Raw genomic sequence first — 19,276 nt, forward strand, 5'->3', positions numbered from 1 at the left:
CAGCCAGGCCGCCCCATCCGCGGGCTCGCCCGCCACCATGTTCGTCAAGTACAGCACCATCACCCGGCTGCAGAACGCGGCCCAGCACGGCGGCCCTTTCTCCAAAGCCCCCGCTGCGCAGCAGGCCCCGCCGCCGCCCCCGCCCTCGGCAAAGCCTCAGATCCTGGTGCCCCCCAACGGGGTCATGCCGCCTCCTCCGCCCCCGCCGCCGCCGCCCACCCCGGGCTCGGCCATGGCGCAGCTGAAGCCGGCACCGTGCGCCCCCTCTGTGCCGCAGTTCACGCCGCCACCACCGCCCCCCAAGATACATCAGGTTCAACCAAATATAAGCCAGGCTACTGTCGCCTCCTCGTTGCCACCGCCGCCTCCTCCTGTGCCTGCCCCCCCGCCGCCCCAGGCACCCCCAAAGCCTGTCATGGCAGCTCTGCCCCCTCAGCCTAGTGGGAAGGTGGCGTCACCGGGGATCACACACATCCCTCCCCCTGTGACTGCACCCTTGCCCCTTGTGATAAAGAAACAACCAAGTGTCACTTCTCCCCAGGTGCCTCCTCTGCCCCCTGCCCCTCCTGGCCCCACTCCCCCTGCAACATTCCCAAAGCAGCAGAGTTTCTCAGTAAAGCCTCCTCCATCCCCTCAGTCCCCGGTGCCATCGGTGGTGAAGCAGATAGTCAGCCAGTTCCCCCCTCCTCCCACTCCACCTGCCACTGAGCCCCAGCCTCTGAAACCCCTTCCACTGAGTGTGGCTCCACAGTCACCTCCAGCAGTGAAGGCAAAGCCCAAATGGCAGCCTGCTGCTGCTCCCTCACCAGATTTCCCACCTCCTCCACCAGAGAGCAGCTTAGTGTTTCCTCCTCCACCTCCTTCCCCAGCTTCCTCTGCAGGTTCTCCCCCACCTGACAAATCAGGGTCTCCAGTCAAAAAGGCCGGCAAGACATCAAGCCCTGGAGGGAAGAAACCGCCTCCAACACCTCAGCGCAACTCCAGCATCAAGTCCACAAGCTCCACTGAGTACCATGAGTCCAAGAGGCCTTCAGTGGACCGCCTTGTCAGCAAATTTGCACACTCACCAGAGCCGTCAGGATCTCCTTCCAAGGAGTCATCACCTCCTCCAGCCCCTCCAAAGCCAGGAAAGCTCAACCTATCTGGTCTGCCCATTGTCCTTCCACAGGGTGGGATCCCAGCCAAGGCTTCTGCTCCGAGTGTGTCTGGAAAGGAACCTGTGGTTGAATTCCCTTCACCGCCATCCGATTCAGACTTCCCACCACCACCACCTGAAATAGATCTTCCTCCCCCTCCAGTAGAAATTCCATCTGTGTTTTCAGGCAGCACCTCCCCAAAAGTCGCCGTTGTAAATCCCCAGCCACAGGCATGGTCAAAACCATCTGTGAAAAAAGCCCCACCACCCACACGCCCCAAGCGGAACGACAGCACCCGACTGACACAGGCAGAGGTCGCAGAGCCCCCAGGGTCAGCCGGCCCACAAGTGCCCACTTCACCCAAGTCCAGCCTTAGCGTTCAGCCGGGATTCCTGGCAGACCTCAACCGGACGCTGCAGCGGAAATCCATCACCCGGCACGGCTCCCTCTCCTCCGCGCGGATGTCCAGAACAGAGCCCACCGCCACCATGGACGACATGGCCCTGCCTCCACCCCCACCAGAGCTGCTGGCTGACCAGCAGAAGACCAGCAGCTTTGGGGGCAGTCATATATCTGGCTATGCAACGTTACGGAGGGGGCCACCCCCTGCACCCCCCAAAAGGGATCAGAACACCAAGCTGTCACGGGACTGGTAGTCAGTCCCCAGGGCCAGTGCTCTCCATGACTTGTGGGCTGCTCTGTGATTGGCCAGCCCGTGGTCTTGTGCACGTGGAGAGGATGTGGGGATGTGGATGATAGCCCCATTAAAAGAGGTGATCTCAAACTGCAGCTATGGCTAAATGTAAAGACATTCCCCTTCCATGGCTAGGTTAAAAATTTGGAGGCTTAGGGGTGTTGATACTTTACTGGGAAAAGTGGGTAGAGAGGTGTTGGCTTCATTCTTTCAGTTACTTTTACCCTTCTTATGGATTGGACCAAACCCCTCATTTTCTTTTTCTGCATTTAGGGGAGGGGGAGGGAGATACTTTTTTTGTAGTGTCTGTCCACGTGAGACATGTTTGTGCATGTATTATAAGTGTAGGTATATAATATATTGTGATCTATTTCGTCGCAATTATAGAAGATAACCAGAATGTTTTTGTAGAACCGTATTTATTGTTTCAGTCAGTATATTATCTGGAATCGGACTCTAACTGGTCAAATCTTACCATAAAGATGGAGATGTAGGGGGCACTTTAAAGAAAGGAAATAAAAAACCTAAACCCACAAACTTCTCAGCAGTTTGTGGTGGGTAAATTCTGCAAAGCCGAGGTGTTCGGCTGGTAACTGTACATTGTCCATTGATTGAAAAGTACAGATGCAACATACCAAAACATTCTGGTCATAATACTACTGAAAATGAGTATGTTCAGAGGAAAGAAATAGATTTTATATATAGTGGGCTGGAGTGAAATATATTTATACTATAAAGAGCCTCCCCCTCCTTTCAAATAGTATAAAAATATACACCGATACAAATTATTTCAAATTTACTTGTCCATGCAGTTAAGTAGGATAAATATATATATTCCAAACCATTATGCATTCTAACTGTTAGTAGGCTCAATCATTTGTTTCTATGGCTCAAGATGGATATATTTGTGTTAACCCCTTCTGAAAGCTGCCAGGACTCCTGCAATCGAAAATCCTGCCAACCCCCAAGGCTGACCCATGCAGATCCGTGAGCTGTCCGTGTAACTCTTACCCTGAATGAACAGGTAGGTTTCTGTAGAAAGCACTGTGTGCTCACGCAGGCATGCACAGCGTCCAGTCTCACCTGGTCTGTGCCTGGTAAGATGCAGTGTCTTCACAAAAACAAGCATCTGGAAATGTGTAAAGAAAGTATTGTTTGTAACCGATTAGAAATTTTCAGGAAACTTTCCTTTCTGGAAAGAGAGAAGGGAGCAGCAATTTCAGGACAAGGAGAGTAGGAAGTCGCTCTCAGAGACTGTGACCAGTGCATTAACCTGTTTATTACAAAGTTGCACTTCTAGCAGTCAAGGAAGAAGACTGGAAATAAAACAACCTTAAAGAGGCAATAACATTTGCTAGGAATTTCATCTAAGGGCCCATATGAGTAGAAAACAGACTATTGATTTACTTGGTTTTTTGTTAGTCACCGATATCGGTCACCGGATCGAGTATGACAGTCCTTGTTCTTCAGTAGCTGCTTCGGTAGCTTGATTGTACAGTCTGACCCACATATTCAGACCTTGTGATAAGGTGGTGTAAGTGGTCTTATGTATCATTGCACATTCCTTGCAGGGTGGTGGGCCTTTGTAAAACTAAAATACTTGGACTGTAACTACCCCATCTTCAGCTGTTACTGCCTCCCTTGTCACCATGGGGATACTGTCAATAGGCTCATAGGGCAAATAATTTCATTGTTTGCATACTTTTTCTCCAAAAGCAAACTTGAAATGCTTTCTTTTTCCCAAAGAATAAAACAAAGACAGAAGCTTGACCTGGCAGTTATCCTCACATGTGTAAAACCTATATAAACTGATCTCTCATGAGAGTAATTCAGAATGATACATTTAAGAAATATTGTGACAGTGTCCCCCATTCCTTTTTTTTATAAAGTTGTTGTTTTGGGTTTTTTTAACCAAATAGTGAAAATGTCTTTGTGAATATTTTATTCACAAAGGAATAAAAAGTTTTGCTAATTTGAGGTGGAAAATTACACATCTATAACTATATAGTTTTAAATAGGTGCATCATGAAAAGAGAAAAATTAGTGGTGCTGTCTCTGCTGACCTGTTTCATATGATTTTTTTAAAAATCTGTTTCAGCACCTCTGGAAATTGTTTTAATATTTCAGACTAGATTTTTTGAGCAATAAGAGTATATACCATTGTGTGCATTTTTAAAGCACTGCTATGGAAAGGCACTTTTTTGTATCTTTCAAATTGTCCACCAAGTTTTGTTTGTACTATTTTTGTGCTTACAAAGTGTCCTTAAAAGCATTTGCATTGTTGATTTTAAGCATGCTCAGTGTAGCTGGTGACTTCACAGGAGGGTTGTTAAGCTATACTGCAGCTCACGGGTGCTGTAATTTTCACTGTTGGTCCTCTTGCTGCTTTTTTGTGTGTGCAGCTCCTGGGGCTCAGACACACCAGTGGGCAAAAGGTGCTCGCTGCAGCCGAAACTGCTCGGCCCTTAGCCGTGACGGGTAAGTGGGCACATTATCCTGCTCCTGGCAAGATGCACCTGGGCTGAGGCAGTGTGTGCTCCAGGTGAGGGCAGTCAGGGAATTCTGCTTCCCCCACCTGCTTTTCTTTTCCCCAAGACAGCCTCACTGGTGTGTGTCAGTTCCAGCCCTTTTACTTTAGTTCATTTGGTGCAGGTACTCTGGGCTTTGGAGTTGGCACACCAATGTTTTGAGTGCCATTTCTTTAGAGGCATTTGAGCTTTGTTCTTGTTTTCCTGTGCTCACATTCATATCCCCGGTATCTCTCCCTAGGTAATGAATCCATGCTTACTACTGCAGGCTGCCCACAGCTTGCTGGGAGACAGCTGTGTAACTTCTAAGTCTGCAGCAAAAAGAATTTATGTCAGCAACGGTGACACCCTGTATTCCTTCTAGTTACAGTTTCCTTCCTAAACAAGAGCGCCTGCTGCTTGTTTTTTCTCAACTGAGCATGGAAATTTGGCTACAGCATGGTTCAGAAAATCTGGTTGCCTTTTCAAGTTACGAGATACCTCCCCTTGTAACTTGCTTTTCTGGTATGTTTACTGGTTTTGTGACAGTAAATATTTACACCTTATTTTGCAAGTAAGTTATTTTCCCCCATGTGCAGTCATTTCATAACTGCACCATAATATTTATTAAATCAGAAAATTAAGGGGCTGGATTTCAGACACCCAGGAAGAGGCTTCCTGCTACAAACATGGGCAGTAATACTTTGGGCACTGTTAAAATGGGCATGTGAAGGCTGAGTGTTCATACTCTGGACACAAAAGTGCTTTGATCCCAAAATACGTGTATGGCTGGAGTTGGAATACGTGAGGCAGGGCACAGGCTGGTCACTTGTTAAGGTGGGTGTCAGGGGAGCCCTGCTCCTGCAAGGGCAGCTGAAAGGGCTCAGCTGTGTTTGTATTTTTTTTCCACATTTGATCTTCATTTCCCCTCTGCTATGCAGCATAGCATCCACCTCTGAGTAGCAGAGCCCTGTTCAGCCAGGTGTCTGTGCCTGCAGCCCAGGTGTAAAAAGCAGGGAGCTATTCTCGGACATTACATCACAGTTCAGGTGTTGGGGAGTTGCTTTGAAAGTGAAAACTAGGCTCTTCTAGCAGCATTAAGCTTAGATGAGAAATTGTTTTTAAAAAAAAATTGTTCTAAGCAAACCACAGGCAGCATGTTTCAGGTGGCTGTGCTAGGGGTCCTGTTTAGTCTTTTAACAGCTGTAGCTGGGAGAGAAAGGCATACGTGTCTAAATAATTCTCTTATTTTCCATGGAAGAGGAAGTTTCCTGCTTCACCCTGCACAGTGGTTTCCTCCTGCACCAAATCACCACTGACTGCTCTGACTTGGTGAAGACCTCAAAGCCAAAGAGCTCCTCTCCTGAGATTACTCTGCAGTTCTCTGCAGGGCAACAGTGAGTGACACATCAGGGAAACAAAGTGCAGGTACCTGGATTTTTTTTTTTCAGGTCTGAGGGGAAAGGAAGCAGTTTTTTCAACAAGTGCATTTTAATGTTTACTGTTCTGGGCTTGCACATTTGAAGGTTTTCTAATTCCTTCTTTCTGTGCCCTTAGACAACCAGATAAATCATATCAGCTCAGAGATAGAGTGGCCAGTCTTCCTTTCAGTTATTTTTTTTTTTCCACAGTTTAAGGAACCAAAAGTGCCATTTCAGCAGCAGAAGGGCAAAAAGAGAATTTTTCTGCTTTTTACAGAAAACAGCATAGAACCAAATTGTTTTGCTACAGTGGTACCATTGCAGGTAAATTTGTATCTTATTCAAAATAAGATTATAAGTGGGTCCTAGTATGAGTATTACTTAACTAGTGTCATGTTAAAATCAGTTGCACTCCAGCAAAGCAGTATGAATTCCTGGCAGAAGGTAGTGAGAATGCAGCCAGAACATGGGAGTTTGATTGGTTGCTGGGTTTGTTTTTTTTTTAGCATGTTAAGGTGTAGACTACATACTCAGTGACACTCAGCTGCAGGTGAGTCTTACTACTTTGGGGCCCATTTGTGGCACCTGCTGTTGGGCTCTGCATTCATTCCCTTGCACCACTGGGGCAGACTCCAAACCAGAGAGGACTGAACACTACAGGGGAGTTTCTCTTGGATGTTTTTTGCCACATGCTGGTGGGATTTTAAGCTTTGTTTTGGAATTCTGTTTTTCTACATTGAGTAATTTTCCTTTCTGAACTTACTTTCCTTCAATTAAAAAATGCCCATGAAGACTGAGCAAACCAGGGTTTTGTTGCAGGGGGCAGCACTCACTAATACTGTGACACAGGCTTGGTCTAATTTTGAGACGTTTAAGACACTAAACTACAAATGAGATGACAAACACATGCTTATCTCGCAGAGTGTAAATTACTTTAATTGCTACTAACCAACCACAGGGCAAATAATGACTTGGATGATGATCATTTGGTGGGTGCTCTGAGGCACTCAGTGGGGCAAGGACTCAGTGAGCTCTCTGCTCAGTAGATGGATCTTGGGTAAAGGGGAGTTAGAGAAGGTAGAAGACCAGGAGGAACAGGAACTAGTGCTGTAGAAATGAGAGGGAAGTATTGTCAGTAAAAGATTGTGGACACTATCCCCCCTTATTTAAATGCTTGAAGGCAACTTGTCTTTTAGGAAATTTTGGAATTCAACCATTTGCTACAGTGGAAAACAATTTCCCTTCCAGCTTTCCCAAGATGCCAGAGATGCATTCTGAGCTGAATTCCAGGTATGCAGATGTGTGTACACCAGTCTCTTGTTGCCAGGGGTCTCATACTGCTGATGTGTAGCACGTCTGGTGAGAGAACAGGGTTGCCGCTCTTAGATGTTGTGTGTCCCTTGCCTTTAACCAACACTGGAAGTGGGTACACACTTGCAAAGGACAGTGTAGCAAACACAGCTGTGCCCATGGCACCCTGCTACCTAATTTGGTGCAGCACAATAGTGCTTGTACTTCTAAAAGAAAAACTAAATGTTTTGTCACAAGTTGTAATTGGAAATCTTAGGCCTCCTAGTGGACTGCAGTGGACCAGAAATTAGCTGGAGCAGCAGTTTGGTTTATGGCTTACACTAATTGTTACCAGTCACTGGGAATATTCTGTACAATACTGGAGATGCAAGTGTAAGAAGTGTCATTGCAATGATGATTTGTCTGTGCAGCAAACTTGTGCTGAGTGCTGTAAATATTCATGTTTACTGCTTTAAAAAGAAAATTGCACATTTTATCTTTCAATGGGATTGCCTCCCCTCTTCTTCCCTTTCCAAAAAGAAAAAAAAAAAATAAAATCAAAGCTCTTTTAGACTGATAGCTTCAGGTTGGGGGGAGCTTTGCCATATTATAAATATATATAAATATATGTATAAATATACTTTTTTAAGCATGAGAGAGGACAAAAGAAATACTACATTATAGAATACCCAATATAGATCATTATACAATGGAATATGCACAATTCAATAAAGATGTAGTTAAATTTAATACTCTGTTTTAATCCTCTGTCTTCCAATTTTCCTTTTTCATCAGCTCACTGTGTTTTCAGGCTATCAGTGGTTGCTCTCAGTAGGGGTCAGGTAGCTGATAGCCTACAGCTGTATCGCATTTCTGTCCTCACTCCCAGTGAAACTGCTGTTCCTTTGCACAGTTCGTTCCGCTGGGTCAGAGCTGCCTGTACCAGCCATGGCTGCACACCAGTTAAAGGGCTGAAGAGGACCCCTGTGAAGGCTCACCTTTTCCATCTGCTCCTTGCTCAGGCCTGAAGAGTCTGTCCAGCTCTGCTCACACAGAACAGCTGCAGGCTGGGAAGTGCTGCTGTGGCCCCACTCTGGGGGCTGTAGGGAACGTGGCTGGGAACGCTCTCAGCCTCACCCTGCGTCCCTCCGCAGCAGAGAGCTGAGAATTACATTAGCAAGTGCACAAAAGGGAGAGTCCCACAGAGGCTGAGGAGCTGCACTGAAGGCAGCAGGGTGGATGCCAAGGTTTGTACATTTGCTGTGGGAAGTGCTGTGCCTCAGGGACAGGCCTCCTGCTTGCACAAGACATGATCCCTGGCCCTAGCGCGTTGAAGTCTGTAGCCGAAGACAAGAAATGTGACACGACTGTGGCACGCTCACAGAACACATGAGGTGTGCTTTGTTCTTTTTATTTAGGGCTCATAACAAGAGGGTTTAGTACACAGCAACAGTTAATTCCAAGTACAATTAAAAAAATTTAAAAATTGGGTTTTGCACTCACTGGAAGGTGGTTCAAATGGCACACACACTAAAACTTTACTGGCGGCATACAGCTCCCCAGAGTCCTGTGGGCTTGGTCATTTACAGTGGGGTCTGCATCCATCCACTGCATCAGCAGTGCCAAAGCAAAAGCACAGCGTGCTGCTCCAACTGCAAACCAAAGTGGGGGGGTATCTGCTTTCAGAAAAAAGTGCATGGACAAAATCCATGTTAGACACTGACATCTCCAGAGAATTCATAGAAACTACTTGTCCATGCAAGTTGCAAAAGACACTTTTTCAAATGTGAAAAGAAGCACTTGTTCTTTACAAAAAAATCTTGGACATGTCAGCACTTACCGAGGCGCTGTAATGGAAATAAACTTGTACATAGCTCTTCCTATTAGTCAGTAGTGGTAGGATTCTTCGGAGGTATAAAGAGAAACTGCAACAAATGTACTGCACCCATTTCAGCAGGGTCCCCATATCAGTGTTCAGCAGGGTCCTGGGTGTAGGATTACCTCTGGACAGCAGGCTGCTGCTGCCATCACTGTCTTGTTATATGTCTAATACAATTAGTATATTTAGAGTACCAAAAAATCCCCCAAACCTCTTCCCACATGGGCTGGAGATTACACAAAACACATGGGTGGGTTTTATTTCAAATGAAAGCAGCAGAACACCATGATCTGTGAATTATTCTTTCTAACAGCAGTTGTCAAACCTTGGCTGAATGAAGCTTTCAACACATCCCCATGAACATGAGGCGTTGCTATGCTTGAAGTTTTAACATTAGAAATAGGTAAATAGGGCTGCTACTACACATTGACTTCAGCTACTCTGGGGGCAAATCCCCAAAACAAACCACATATTGTTCCCTTCTTGTACTGTCCTGACCTGACCTCTGTGTAATAACTATTTTATCCACAAAATGCAGCTGTGCCAAATACTGGGAGATGCCAGAAGCTGTTAAAGGTGAATACGCACAGTAAATTCTTGTGACTGGCACCCCAGAAGCTGCAGCCCATGATCCTGCTGGTGCTGTTTCCACCACCACCTTCCCTAGAGCGTAGTGTTGTAAATACTTGCCTTAGAGAATGCAACAGTGCTGTACATTTTCCACTGCCACGGTTGCCAGCATAGGTACTGAAGTCTCTGCATGTGGTTTGTAATGCTGCCTGAAATGCTGCAGTGCTTCACCAGTGACACTTAATACTCTGAACGCAACTGCTGCTCCTAGTAAAGCCACAGCACTGTGGTCTTTTCAACAGCATTCTCTAAGCAGCTTCCAAAAGGGGGGGCCTGCAGAGAATACAGATATCACCTGTTTCACAAAATGTTCTGTTGCACCTCTGGGAGGAGAAGCTCTGTAAATGCACCCAGTTTACTAAACCACGTAAAGTTCCATCCTTTCCAGAAAGGAAGATGTGGAGGTTTTGCTCTATGCCTGGAGCCCACAGATGGAACAAAAAAGTTTGTTTCCAGCAGAGAAGTGCATCCACAGCATCTGCTAGGAAGTGGTGGAAGTTGCTAGGAAGAGCACAGCATTAAGTCACCATCAAGCACAGGTGAGAGACACCAAGAAGCTCAACAGTATCAGTGCACAGTCCTCTTCCACTAAGTCATCAATGTGCACATGCACAGCAGGCAGGCAGCCCACACATCCTCTGCTGGAAAAGGCTCCTCAGTCCTGCTGCCTCCTCGCTTTCTTTTCATGATCAACTGAAATACCCCAGGTAAAAGTGGCACTTTTCAGAAGGTCCATTACAGCCACTGTCAATTTTGGCTATCACCAAGAACCCTCAGCAGCAAGAAAAGAAAATGCCCAGCAGCTGTGAAAGGAGAACAAACTGCTCTAGCAAGAACTAGCTGAGTCTATGCCTTTCTGGCATCCACGGGTAAGCCAGCCAGCCACACACCACAGGACCTGTGGGGACCTGTGGCTCACACCAGCAGACAGCTCCAGACACTTCCATGACATCCAACTTCAACCATCTGCAAGGACAAGCTGAATTCCAGGAACACCTTCAGCCTCCTGATAACACACACCAAGCTCTGTCATCTACCTCAGGGCCAAGCCACACCTCTTGTCCTCCAGTGAGAGCAGTGGCCCTTCAATGCGTGTTTGTGTCTAACCAGCCAGACCAGCAAGAGATCTGGCATTGCTCTGGTGCCTACTCCAGTCAATGCACATGGACACCCTCAGGACACTCGAGCCTAGAACTTGCTGGTTGACTCTCCTGCCCCTCTCAGCCCTCTGCTACAGCAGCTGAGGGGAAGGGGAAAAGGAGGGGAAAGAATGGGTGAGACATATGCAACCTCAGCTATCTCTCTTCGGCTGGAATGAAGGCACCACAATGAACCTGCTTCAGCACTAGATGTGGACAGACTCGGATCTCCTCTCATGTAGGCACGTTACAGAGAGGCAGCTGTAGTTAATAGCTTTGTCCCTGGTGCCAAGAGGAAGGAAGAAACCTTTGATACACAGTAAACCAAGGCAACATACACCGCTAGAGGATGCTGAACAATTTCTGTGCACAATGAAAACAGCTGGCTGGGCTAAGGCAGTTCTCACAAAGGGAGAAACACATACATTTTGGCCATTCAGCAAAACTCTTTGGGCTATGCTGGAGTGTCTCCTTCCCCCACCTCTCATACATACACACTCCCGCTTCAACAGCCTGTGATGCAGAACACCATGAGCTGTGGCAGCAAAACTCAGCAGTGAAGAGATGTTGTGCACCTTATTTAAAATACTGAGGTGTTTCTCTCCTCACCCCCGATTTGCCACCCCCTTTTAAAGTAAACCTGTAAATTAAAAAGGGGTGGGGAAGAGAAGGTTTTGGACAAGGAGAAGTACACAGGACAAAACTAGAAACACAACCCTCACTGACTTTACTAGCATGCAATCTATGTAACACTAATATACAAAGCCTGTTTACCTTGGCCTGGTCTATGACCATTACATCACATCATCCCCAAACAAGCAACAGAATTAAAATCTGTACAAAATAAAAAATATGCATAAAACTCAACAAATTTCTTTACATTAGTACTGCATAATAAAGCATAAAACCAGCAGGAGGTGACCCAGAAATTCCATCCACAGCAGTTCTTGCACAATAAACAATTCCATGTACTACCAAGCAGGGACCAAAGTAACCCCTGGCACATCAGACCAAAGCCAATTCTTGAGGAGCTGTCACACATTCCACTTTCAAGGTTTTGCAGCCTCATCTTCTGTGCTGGGCTCTGGCAAGCATTCATCTCACACTGCTCTGCTCTCACACAACACAGAAAACTTGCAAGACAAAAAACCAGCTGATTGAAGATTAAGTATCGCACACAGTGGGAGTACACACTACCCCACCTACCTGCCATAAGTGTTAAAGCATAAGCTCTTGCTCAGAGTGGGTTGACATGTTTCACTGAAGTGTGACCTGCCAGCTGCAGTTTGGGTGCGCAGGCAGAGGTTCAGCTCTCACTTAGGAACTCATTAGGCTGTCCTTATGATGCATTTGAGCACTGTGGGCTCTGTTTTTGTCACAAATATATCCAAGCCAAGAGAAGCCAGGAAAGCTCTGATATTCCTGGAAAACACAAGCCCCCCCAATAAGCACTAAAGGCTTGTCAATGCTGCTGTTCAATCACCTTTGCTACAAGCACCACCTCCCTGTGTCAAAAGCTTAGACCTGCCCAATGACACTAGAAACAATTATTCCAGTGACTGCACAAACAGTGGTTCTGGACTTGCTTCCACAGAAGTGATGGGCTGAGGGAACAACTGAACACGGCTGCTTCTCAGTCTTGCTGCAAGAAAACTTTTCAGAGTAAATGGCTTAAAGTGTATTTGTTCTGGCACTCATCCCAAACAATGCAGTCAGCTTCCAGAAAGAAGACAACATGTGGATTAGCAAGGGAGAAAGAGACTTCTATCTGCACATGAATTTCTTCCAATTGTCCTTCCTGCAGACTTTAACCAAACCAAAGTTTGGTTCCACAAGCTCACAGCAGGTGATCATATTCCTCCATGGCCTACAAACATTCATTTGTTTCTTCCTTCTTCCCCTCTGAGCAGCTATGGCATCTCCCTGCCCAGGCTGGCACCAAACCTGCACCTCCATGCTGGCACCGCACTACCTACCAAGGGGCTGGCTCAGTTGCCAAGACAGGTGCCAGTGCATCACACAGCCAGCCCTGCTCTCCTGTGCTGACCTTTCTGGCTGCAGCCTTGCCTCACCTTGGACAAGCTACTCTTGCTACCAGCTACAAATTGGCCAGGTGACAGTCTAAAGTTGCCCAGGAAGATGCCCTTGCCCAGGAGAATCTCATAATACAAGATCAGCTCAATGCAGACTAACAAGACTTAACAGGAAATTTAATTAGTTAATGCATAATATTTACCCAAAGGTAACATTTAGATGTTCCTAAGGGCAGACAAGTACAACCATCACTTACAGTGATCTGCTGTGTACAATCACTGAGCAGAACTTTTAACTGAACTAGATTAGGAAGCAAAGTATCATCGCAAGGACCTACAGAGCCTTCACTTAGTATTACTCCACCCCAAGCCACCAGTACAGCTCAAAATATCTATTATAATAAAGAGTGGAGAGGGCTAGGGGAAGAGCTAGGACTACTACTAGTTACTGCTTGGATTTCCATGGGAAACCAGTACACACAACAGCCCTTTTTGCTTCCGCTGAAGAGATTTTGGCAACAGACATGAAGACGACAATTGTCGTTTGTCCTGCCTCTGCACAGGGCTCTCACAGTACATATGCAAATCTAGTCATCAAGTACAAAATAGCCAATTTACAATACCTGATTGGATTTTTAAGATTATATTGTGCATAAAACTAAAGTTGGGGGCAAGTTTCTCTAGTGCAAGCAGGCATGAGTAGATTTGAACCTTAGATCACACCCCCTAGAGTTAATCCTCAGACCCCAGGAGGACCTGTAAACTTTGTTTTGCCTTCACCATCAACGGCATCTGTGAGTTCTGTTTGAACCGGCAGCAACCGTGGCAAGGAGCTCGCTGTGGAGAGGAGCACACTTTTTTCTTTTTTTTTTTTTCTTTTTTTTTGTGCAGAACACAAAACAAATATGTGGCATTCAGAAGATGAGAAATGGGGGTGGTGGTCCTCTGGGCTGCAGCCATCTGAATTGTCTAAACTGAAAGGTGAGTGAATGAAAGCCGGCTCTGTGTGCCCTGTGTCAGCCTACGTGTGCAGAGCAGCTGCAGAAGTGTTTATGCTAAAGATGCATCCAGCTATCTGGAAGTCAGTTACAGGAACGTCTCTGTGTAGAAATCCCAGCATTTTCTAGCACATGACTGTCCTTCCAGCTGCACAGGAGTGTAGTGTAGAAACAGGAGGGATGCTCACTGGCCAGTAACCTTCACCACAAGCATCCAGGACATCCCCAGTGCCAGGCACTGCTTCCAATATAAGTACCGTGAGGGCACACAGGATTCCTGAGACAGATCCCAAGGCCTGTCAAAAGTCAGAATTCGAGTGAAGTATGAGCTAATCAACAAGTTTGTTACATCTGAATGGGTCAGCTTAATTCAAAGTCAGATAGCTCAGGATAGCCTCTGCTGGCAGCTGAAGAGCCATTTGTTCAAACAACTCAAATCACTATTGTCTTATCGTGAGGGGGAAAATAAAAAAAAAACCAAAACAAACCCAAAAGAGTGGTTGTTACATTTATCCTTCATTCAGTTATACTGGACGGGGTCCCAGAGGCTGGTGGAGATCTGGGAAGCCCTGACAGCTCCTGCAGCAGGAGATGCAGTGTTCTGTCCTCTGGTCTTCACTCTGAGTAATGCATGATCGACTCCACATAGTTCCCTGGGAACAGCCCCGTCACTCCATTCATGACCCCCTCATACCAGCCATCATCATTCTTCTTGATGACATAAATGATGGCACCTTCCTGAAATGAGAGCTCATCTTCCTTGTCCTTGGTGTAGTCATAGATTGCCACCACTAGGAAAGAACAGAACGTGACTGTTAGGAGAGGAGGAGGAAAATCCAGTCACCTCCCTTGTCCAGGCATTGCCTCACCTGTGTATGTGCAGAATGACCTGCTGAGAGAAACAGTTTCTTCTACCCCCTTTTTGTACAAGCTCACACTTAGAAGCACCTAAGCCAGGACTCCTTTAACTCTTCTATTCTTACTGTTTCCAGACCCATCAGAAGAAGTGTCCAACTGTATGATAAACTTTTGGTGTGGAACAATACAACAAGGTGGTTGTGAATCCCCATGGCTGTGACCACCCAAAACTGAAACTACATGTGCTAAACCAGATTTCAGCACAGTTAAGAGCAGGAAAACATGGAAGAGAGAGTGTAGCAAGAGCTCTCTTTAGGCCACAGTATGAATGAGCCATGGCTGATGTCCCATACTTCCATCTTAGCTCCTTCCACATTTAAATCTCTAAAGCTGCATGTGCACCTCAGAATCCAGGAGCCACTCCCAGGACACACAGCACCACAGTAGGCAAACCCCTGTTAGGAGCCATGAAGAAGGAAGGTGGAAATGTACACATATTATATCAGGACATTTTTCTTACAGCTGCAAAATATTTTACTGATGGCAGGAAAAGCAAAGAAACTGGACAAAGAACTTGGAAATATTAAACGGAACAGTCCTGAAATGCCAGAAAATAGACATCAAATTGATACGTTTTTCCAATCTCAGTGCTATCATTATGTGTTTCATAGAGAAAGTTAGTTATGCCAGACTCTGAGTACTTTAACAAATAGCATCAATCACTGCTTTGAGCACTTGGCAATGAAACATGCAGTGCTGCCACTAAGGAAATAAAAAAAGTATGTTGGACAGGGATCCTAAAACCTTGTACTGAGGATAGATGGAAAGATACTCTAAACTAAAGCAAGGATTAAAAATTATCAACGTGTGTTCATAAACCCACTGTCCAAGAGTCCTAGTAAACTCATAATTCTTTCCAAAAGAAGAGAGATCATTTCCTTTTGAGGGAGCAAAGGAATCAACACAAACCAATACTAGGGAAACCTGGATCCAGAACAGATTATAAAATATACAGATCAATCCAAGTGGAAAATCAGAGTATGTACTTTTTTTTTTAATCATTTGACTAAAGCATATTTTAAAAGCACATGTTGTTAGCTCTACAATTGTGCCAGCAGTTGTTAAGTGACTTATTCTGTACAGTTTTGGACACATAATTCTAAGCAAACAAAACACCAATGGAGAAACAAGTACATTTTTAGCTTGAAAAACAAGTGTATAAACACGTGATGCATTCAATTTAAGTCCTTCAAAATTCCTAAGGGTTTTGAAATTTCTTCCTAGAGTCATTGTGCTATTTTTCTTCATTCTCTTTATGACAATAATCATCATCATCCAAGGATCACAGTAACTTCCAATTCCTTTTTAACTTTTGAATGTACTCTAGTCCCTTTGGATACTAAATGGATTCATTATTTCATGATCACAAGAAAGAAACTCTTTCTTAAGTCTGTGAAGAAAATTTGCCTCTTGTTAAGCCTCATAAAATTTACCTGAAGCCTGGCTTTGTTTTTACATTGCCACTGCTTCCTCCAGCATGTTATTTGTGTACTGGTAACAGTCCTCTCTTTAAAAGGCTGTTTAATCCTTCTGTCTGTAGTCCCCCCAGCTCAAGCTGTGCTCGTCACATGTCCTGAGTTAGGAAGAGTCCAGTACTGCAAGAAAGGCTCCAGATGAGACAGGAAGCAGCAATACTGACTTAGGAGGTGGCATCCTTCCCTGTCAGCCTGAGCCAGGGCCTCTTTTAGTTTCTGTTTGAGTATGTTTCAATGCAGTTATGAAAAACAGAATTACTCATTTAGGTTGACATTCTTCCAATCAGTGATCTTTGGTTCTTCAACAATTACAGAGAGTTTGGCAGAACTCTCCAACTGACCACAAATGTAGGCTAGGCTGATTATCCAACTGGAATCTGTGAACACACACTTTCTCTAAGTGGTGTAAGTGCAATTTTTCCTTTTGGATACCCATTTCCATTCATCTGATTTGCAGAGCCAGGTCTTTTTCTTATCTTTTCCTGCCACATATGCAGACACAGAGCTCAATGGAAAACTGCAGTGCACATCCCTGGACAATGCAGGTTGGCTGTTGCTATTATGGTCACATGGCAGTGTCCTCAAGTCCAGCATCCACAGTAACTATATCCTACTTAACAATTTCTCCATCTGTTCCAAACGGATCTGCTATTCACTTCCATCCTTAGCTGCAGGCTAGAGCATATCTTCACATTAAAGGTACCTCACACACTGCTTGACCCTCTACAGAACAGGGTCATATTGAATCCCATTCCAATTTACAGCAACCCTCTGTATTTGACACCTCTTTGGTGTCCCAGCTTCTATTGCAAAGGTCATCTACCCTAACCCTATAAAAGTGCTCTCATATGAACTTAAATAGGAGAATGGTCATATCAAAAGTACAAACACAAATCCTAAGAACTGGGAGTTCTACTTATTGGGGGTATATGTGTTGGAAGAGCTACCTACTTTCATCTGTTTTGTCCAATTTGAATCATGTGGCACAGTATACTATTTATAAGAACTTTAGGAGTTGCCACAGGATAAATTATTTTGCTGAATAAAGCATTATAACTCCCAGCAGTGTAAGTATACATGTTTTCTGAGTATTAAAGTCCTCTATTAGTATAAGGTAAGTCATTAATTTTAAAGCTTCAAAGCTTGCTACAAAAAACTCACAACCAAGCATTTCTCTCCCAACTCTAGCAAAGTAGTCAAATCTCTAGACATGGGCTGAATAGAGCTATTAATGTAACTACAACAGAATCCACACCTATGTAAATATCTCATTTTTTTTCTGACATCCTAAAACTACTATTTAATAGTTCTTCATACTGAAAGCAATTGCATTTTCTATTACTTTAAAGAGTGTTTCTAAAAATAGACCAACCTTTCGATGTTTTGATCATCCAGTTTGAAAAATACAGATCAAAATTATGTCTTTGCATGTGTCTCTACATCAGTAGAGAGAACGTTAGTTTCTTATACTTTTGTTCTCCACAGGAAACATTTTCTGACTAAAAGCCTGACTTTCTCCAGCTTGTCTTTCAAGACTCCCCTTTACGGTTTTGTTATCTCATGTGAGATGGAACAGATCTGTGCGCATATGCACCCATATAAACTATTTTAGTTCTCAAACTCATCAAGTCCCACAGGAAAGCAGAACAGAACTATCATTCAAATTTCATTATTTCCTCAAATAGAAAGTTGTATCTCAAGGCACGTGCACATACAGCACGCCCCTTGTATTAGTATGAGACACTTAGAAATACACACCAGGGCCTCTTCTTTCTCTTTTGCTACTGACTAAAGTGGTATGAAAGAATCTAGGCAGACTCCAAATCCAAAAGCAGGATGGCAGGAGCACATACAAAAAACTGTCTCTTCTGGCTGCAAACCTACCCTTTTCTAAGTATGTCCTCGGTGCCCAGGGAGGGTCCTCCTCAGCATAGGGATCACTGTACTCCACCACAGCTGCTTCCTCCTCCTCATAATCCTCTGGAGGTGGGGGTGGGGGTGGAGACTCATCAAACACTGGCTCGTCCACAGGCGGTGGAGGGGGAGGAGTATCTGAAACTGAAAGGAAGTAACCATACAACCATCAAAATGGCTCTACAGCCATGGCAGCTGCTTCAACTAATACTCTCTATACCAATTAATTGCATTGGGACCAACCAACAGCTATAATTTGTGAATATTCACGAGAGACAGGAAAATTCAGAGAAGGGAGGACCAGGTCCCTCCAATATAATTTTTTATTTTTTTCCATCCTTCACAAGTTCAGACAAACTTGCAGAGGCAGTAGGAAAGGCAGAATTCTGGCTATACACAGATCTTCCATCAACTCAATCCAAAAGCCTCATCCAGTGATAAAAACATAGCACAAGGAAGCAGCAAACTTACTGTTTTCTTGAACTCTGGCCACAAATCCCATTAGTGGTAACTGTGGAGTTACCTGTAGGATGGAGGGGGGAGGAGGAGCAAGGGATGCTGCCACAGAAATTAAAAAGAGAGAGGCATCCAGTTAGAAACACAACAAAGCAGCAAACAGGAAAGTAGACATCATCACCACTCAGTGCAGCAGGCTGCCAAGAAGCTGAGATACGAAGACTGACATTTAAAGAAAAATGGCTCAGGTGGTTTAAGCATATTCCTAATCCTTTCTTCAAGGATATTAACATTAAGAAGCCACACGGAAGTATTTTTCTAATTTGTCTATGAGATACCCTTAAGATGAAGTTTCTTACTAATATAGCACCTTATGAACAGACCTAAGAAATATATCAGAGGACTCTCTGCCTATAATCCTCCCCCTTTCAAATCTAACTGGTATTTATAGAGGTGACTAACAGCATCCATGAACCCCCAGCAATGAAAATGGATATACTTCTTTTTTTTTCCAAGATGTAGGCCAAAAAACCCCCCATCGAATGATGCAGCTATTTCAGACAAAACAGCAAAAGATGCCTTTTGAGAAGTGTGCAGATCTGAAAGATGCAATGCTTCTGATCTTATTGACAGAACAGAGCACACTGTGCTGCTACCAAATCACAGGGCCTATTCCAGATGTGCTGCCTGGTTTCCTCCCCACCTGACTTCACTGCACTGAACTCTGAACAGCCTTTTCACTGGTACCAGAAGAGCTCTCTCTGTACAATAAGAGCTGCCTTTGTA

At 44.8% G+C, this 19,276-nt stretch overlaps 2 protein-coding genes across 14 annotated transcripts in view; one reads left to right on the forward strand and one right to left on the reverse strand.

The window, feature by feature from the left end:
- Positions 1–7,798, forward strand: part of RAPH1 (Ras association (RalGDS/AF-6) and pleckstrin homology domains 1) — an 86,920-nt gene extending 79,122 nt beyond the window's left edge. The window contains exon 15 of the mRNA XM_015633991.1: positions 4–7,798. Coding sequence (XP_015489477.1) covers positions 4–1,792 — 1,789 coding nt within the window. The 3' untranslated portion in view covers positions 1,793–7,798. The remainder of the gene's footprint in view (positions 1–3) is intronic.
- Positions 7,799–8,438: 640 nt separating this feature from the next.
- ABI2 (abl interactor 2) overlaps positions 8,439–19,276 on the reverse strand; it is a 65,369-nt gene continuing 54,531 nt past the window's right edge. For 7 of the 13 annotated variants that reach the window (XM_015634408.3, XM_015634404.3, XM_015634402.3 and 4 more), the window contains 3 exons: positions 18,506–18,592; positions 18,005–18,178; positions 8,439–14,518 (listed from right to left, as the gene is read on the reverse strand). In XM_015634408.3, coding sequence (XP_015489894.1) covers positions 14,343–14,518; positions 18,005–18,178; positions 18,506–18,592 — 437 coding nt within the window. In that variant the 3' untranslated portion in view covers positions 8,439–14,342. The remainder of the gene's footprint in view (positions 14,519–18,004; positions 18,179–18,505; positions 18,593–19,276) is intronic. The other 6 variants (XM_033516063.1, XM_015634406.3, XM_015634405.3 and 3 more) reach the window with 1 other exon arrangement.

The sequence above is a fragment of the Parus major genome, chromosome 7 (assembly GCF_001522545.3).
Source record: "Parus major isolate Abel chromosome 7, Parus_major1.1, whole genome shotgun sequence".
NCBI classification, from domain to species: Eukaryota; Metazoa; Chordata; class Aves; order Passeriformes; family Paridae; genus Parus; species Parus major.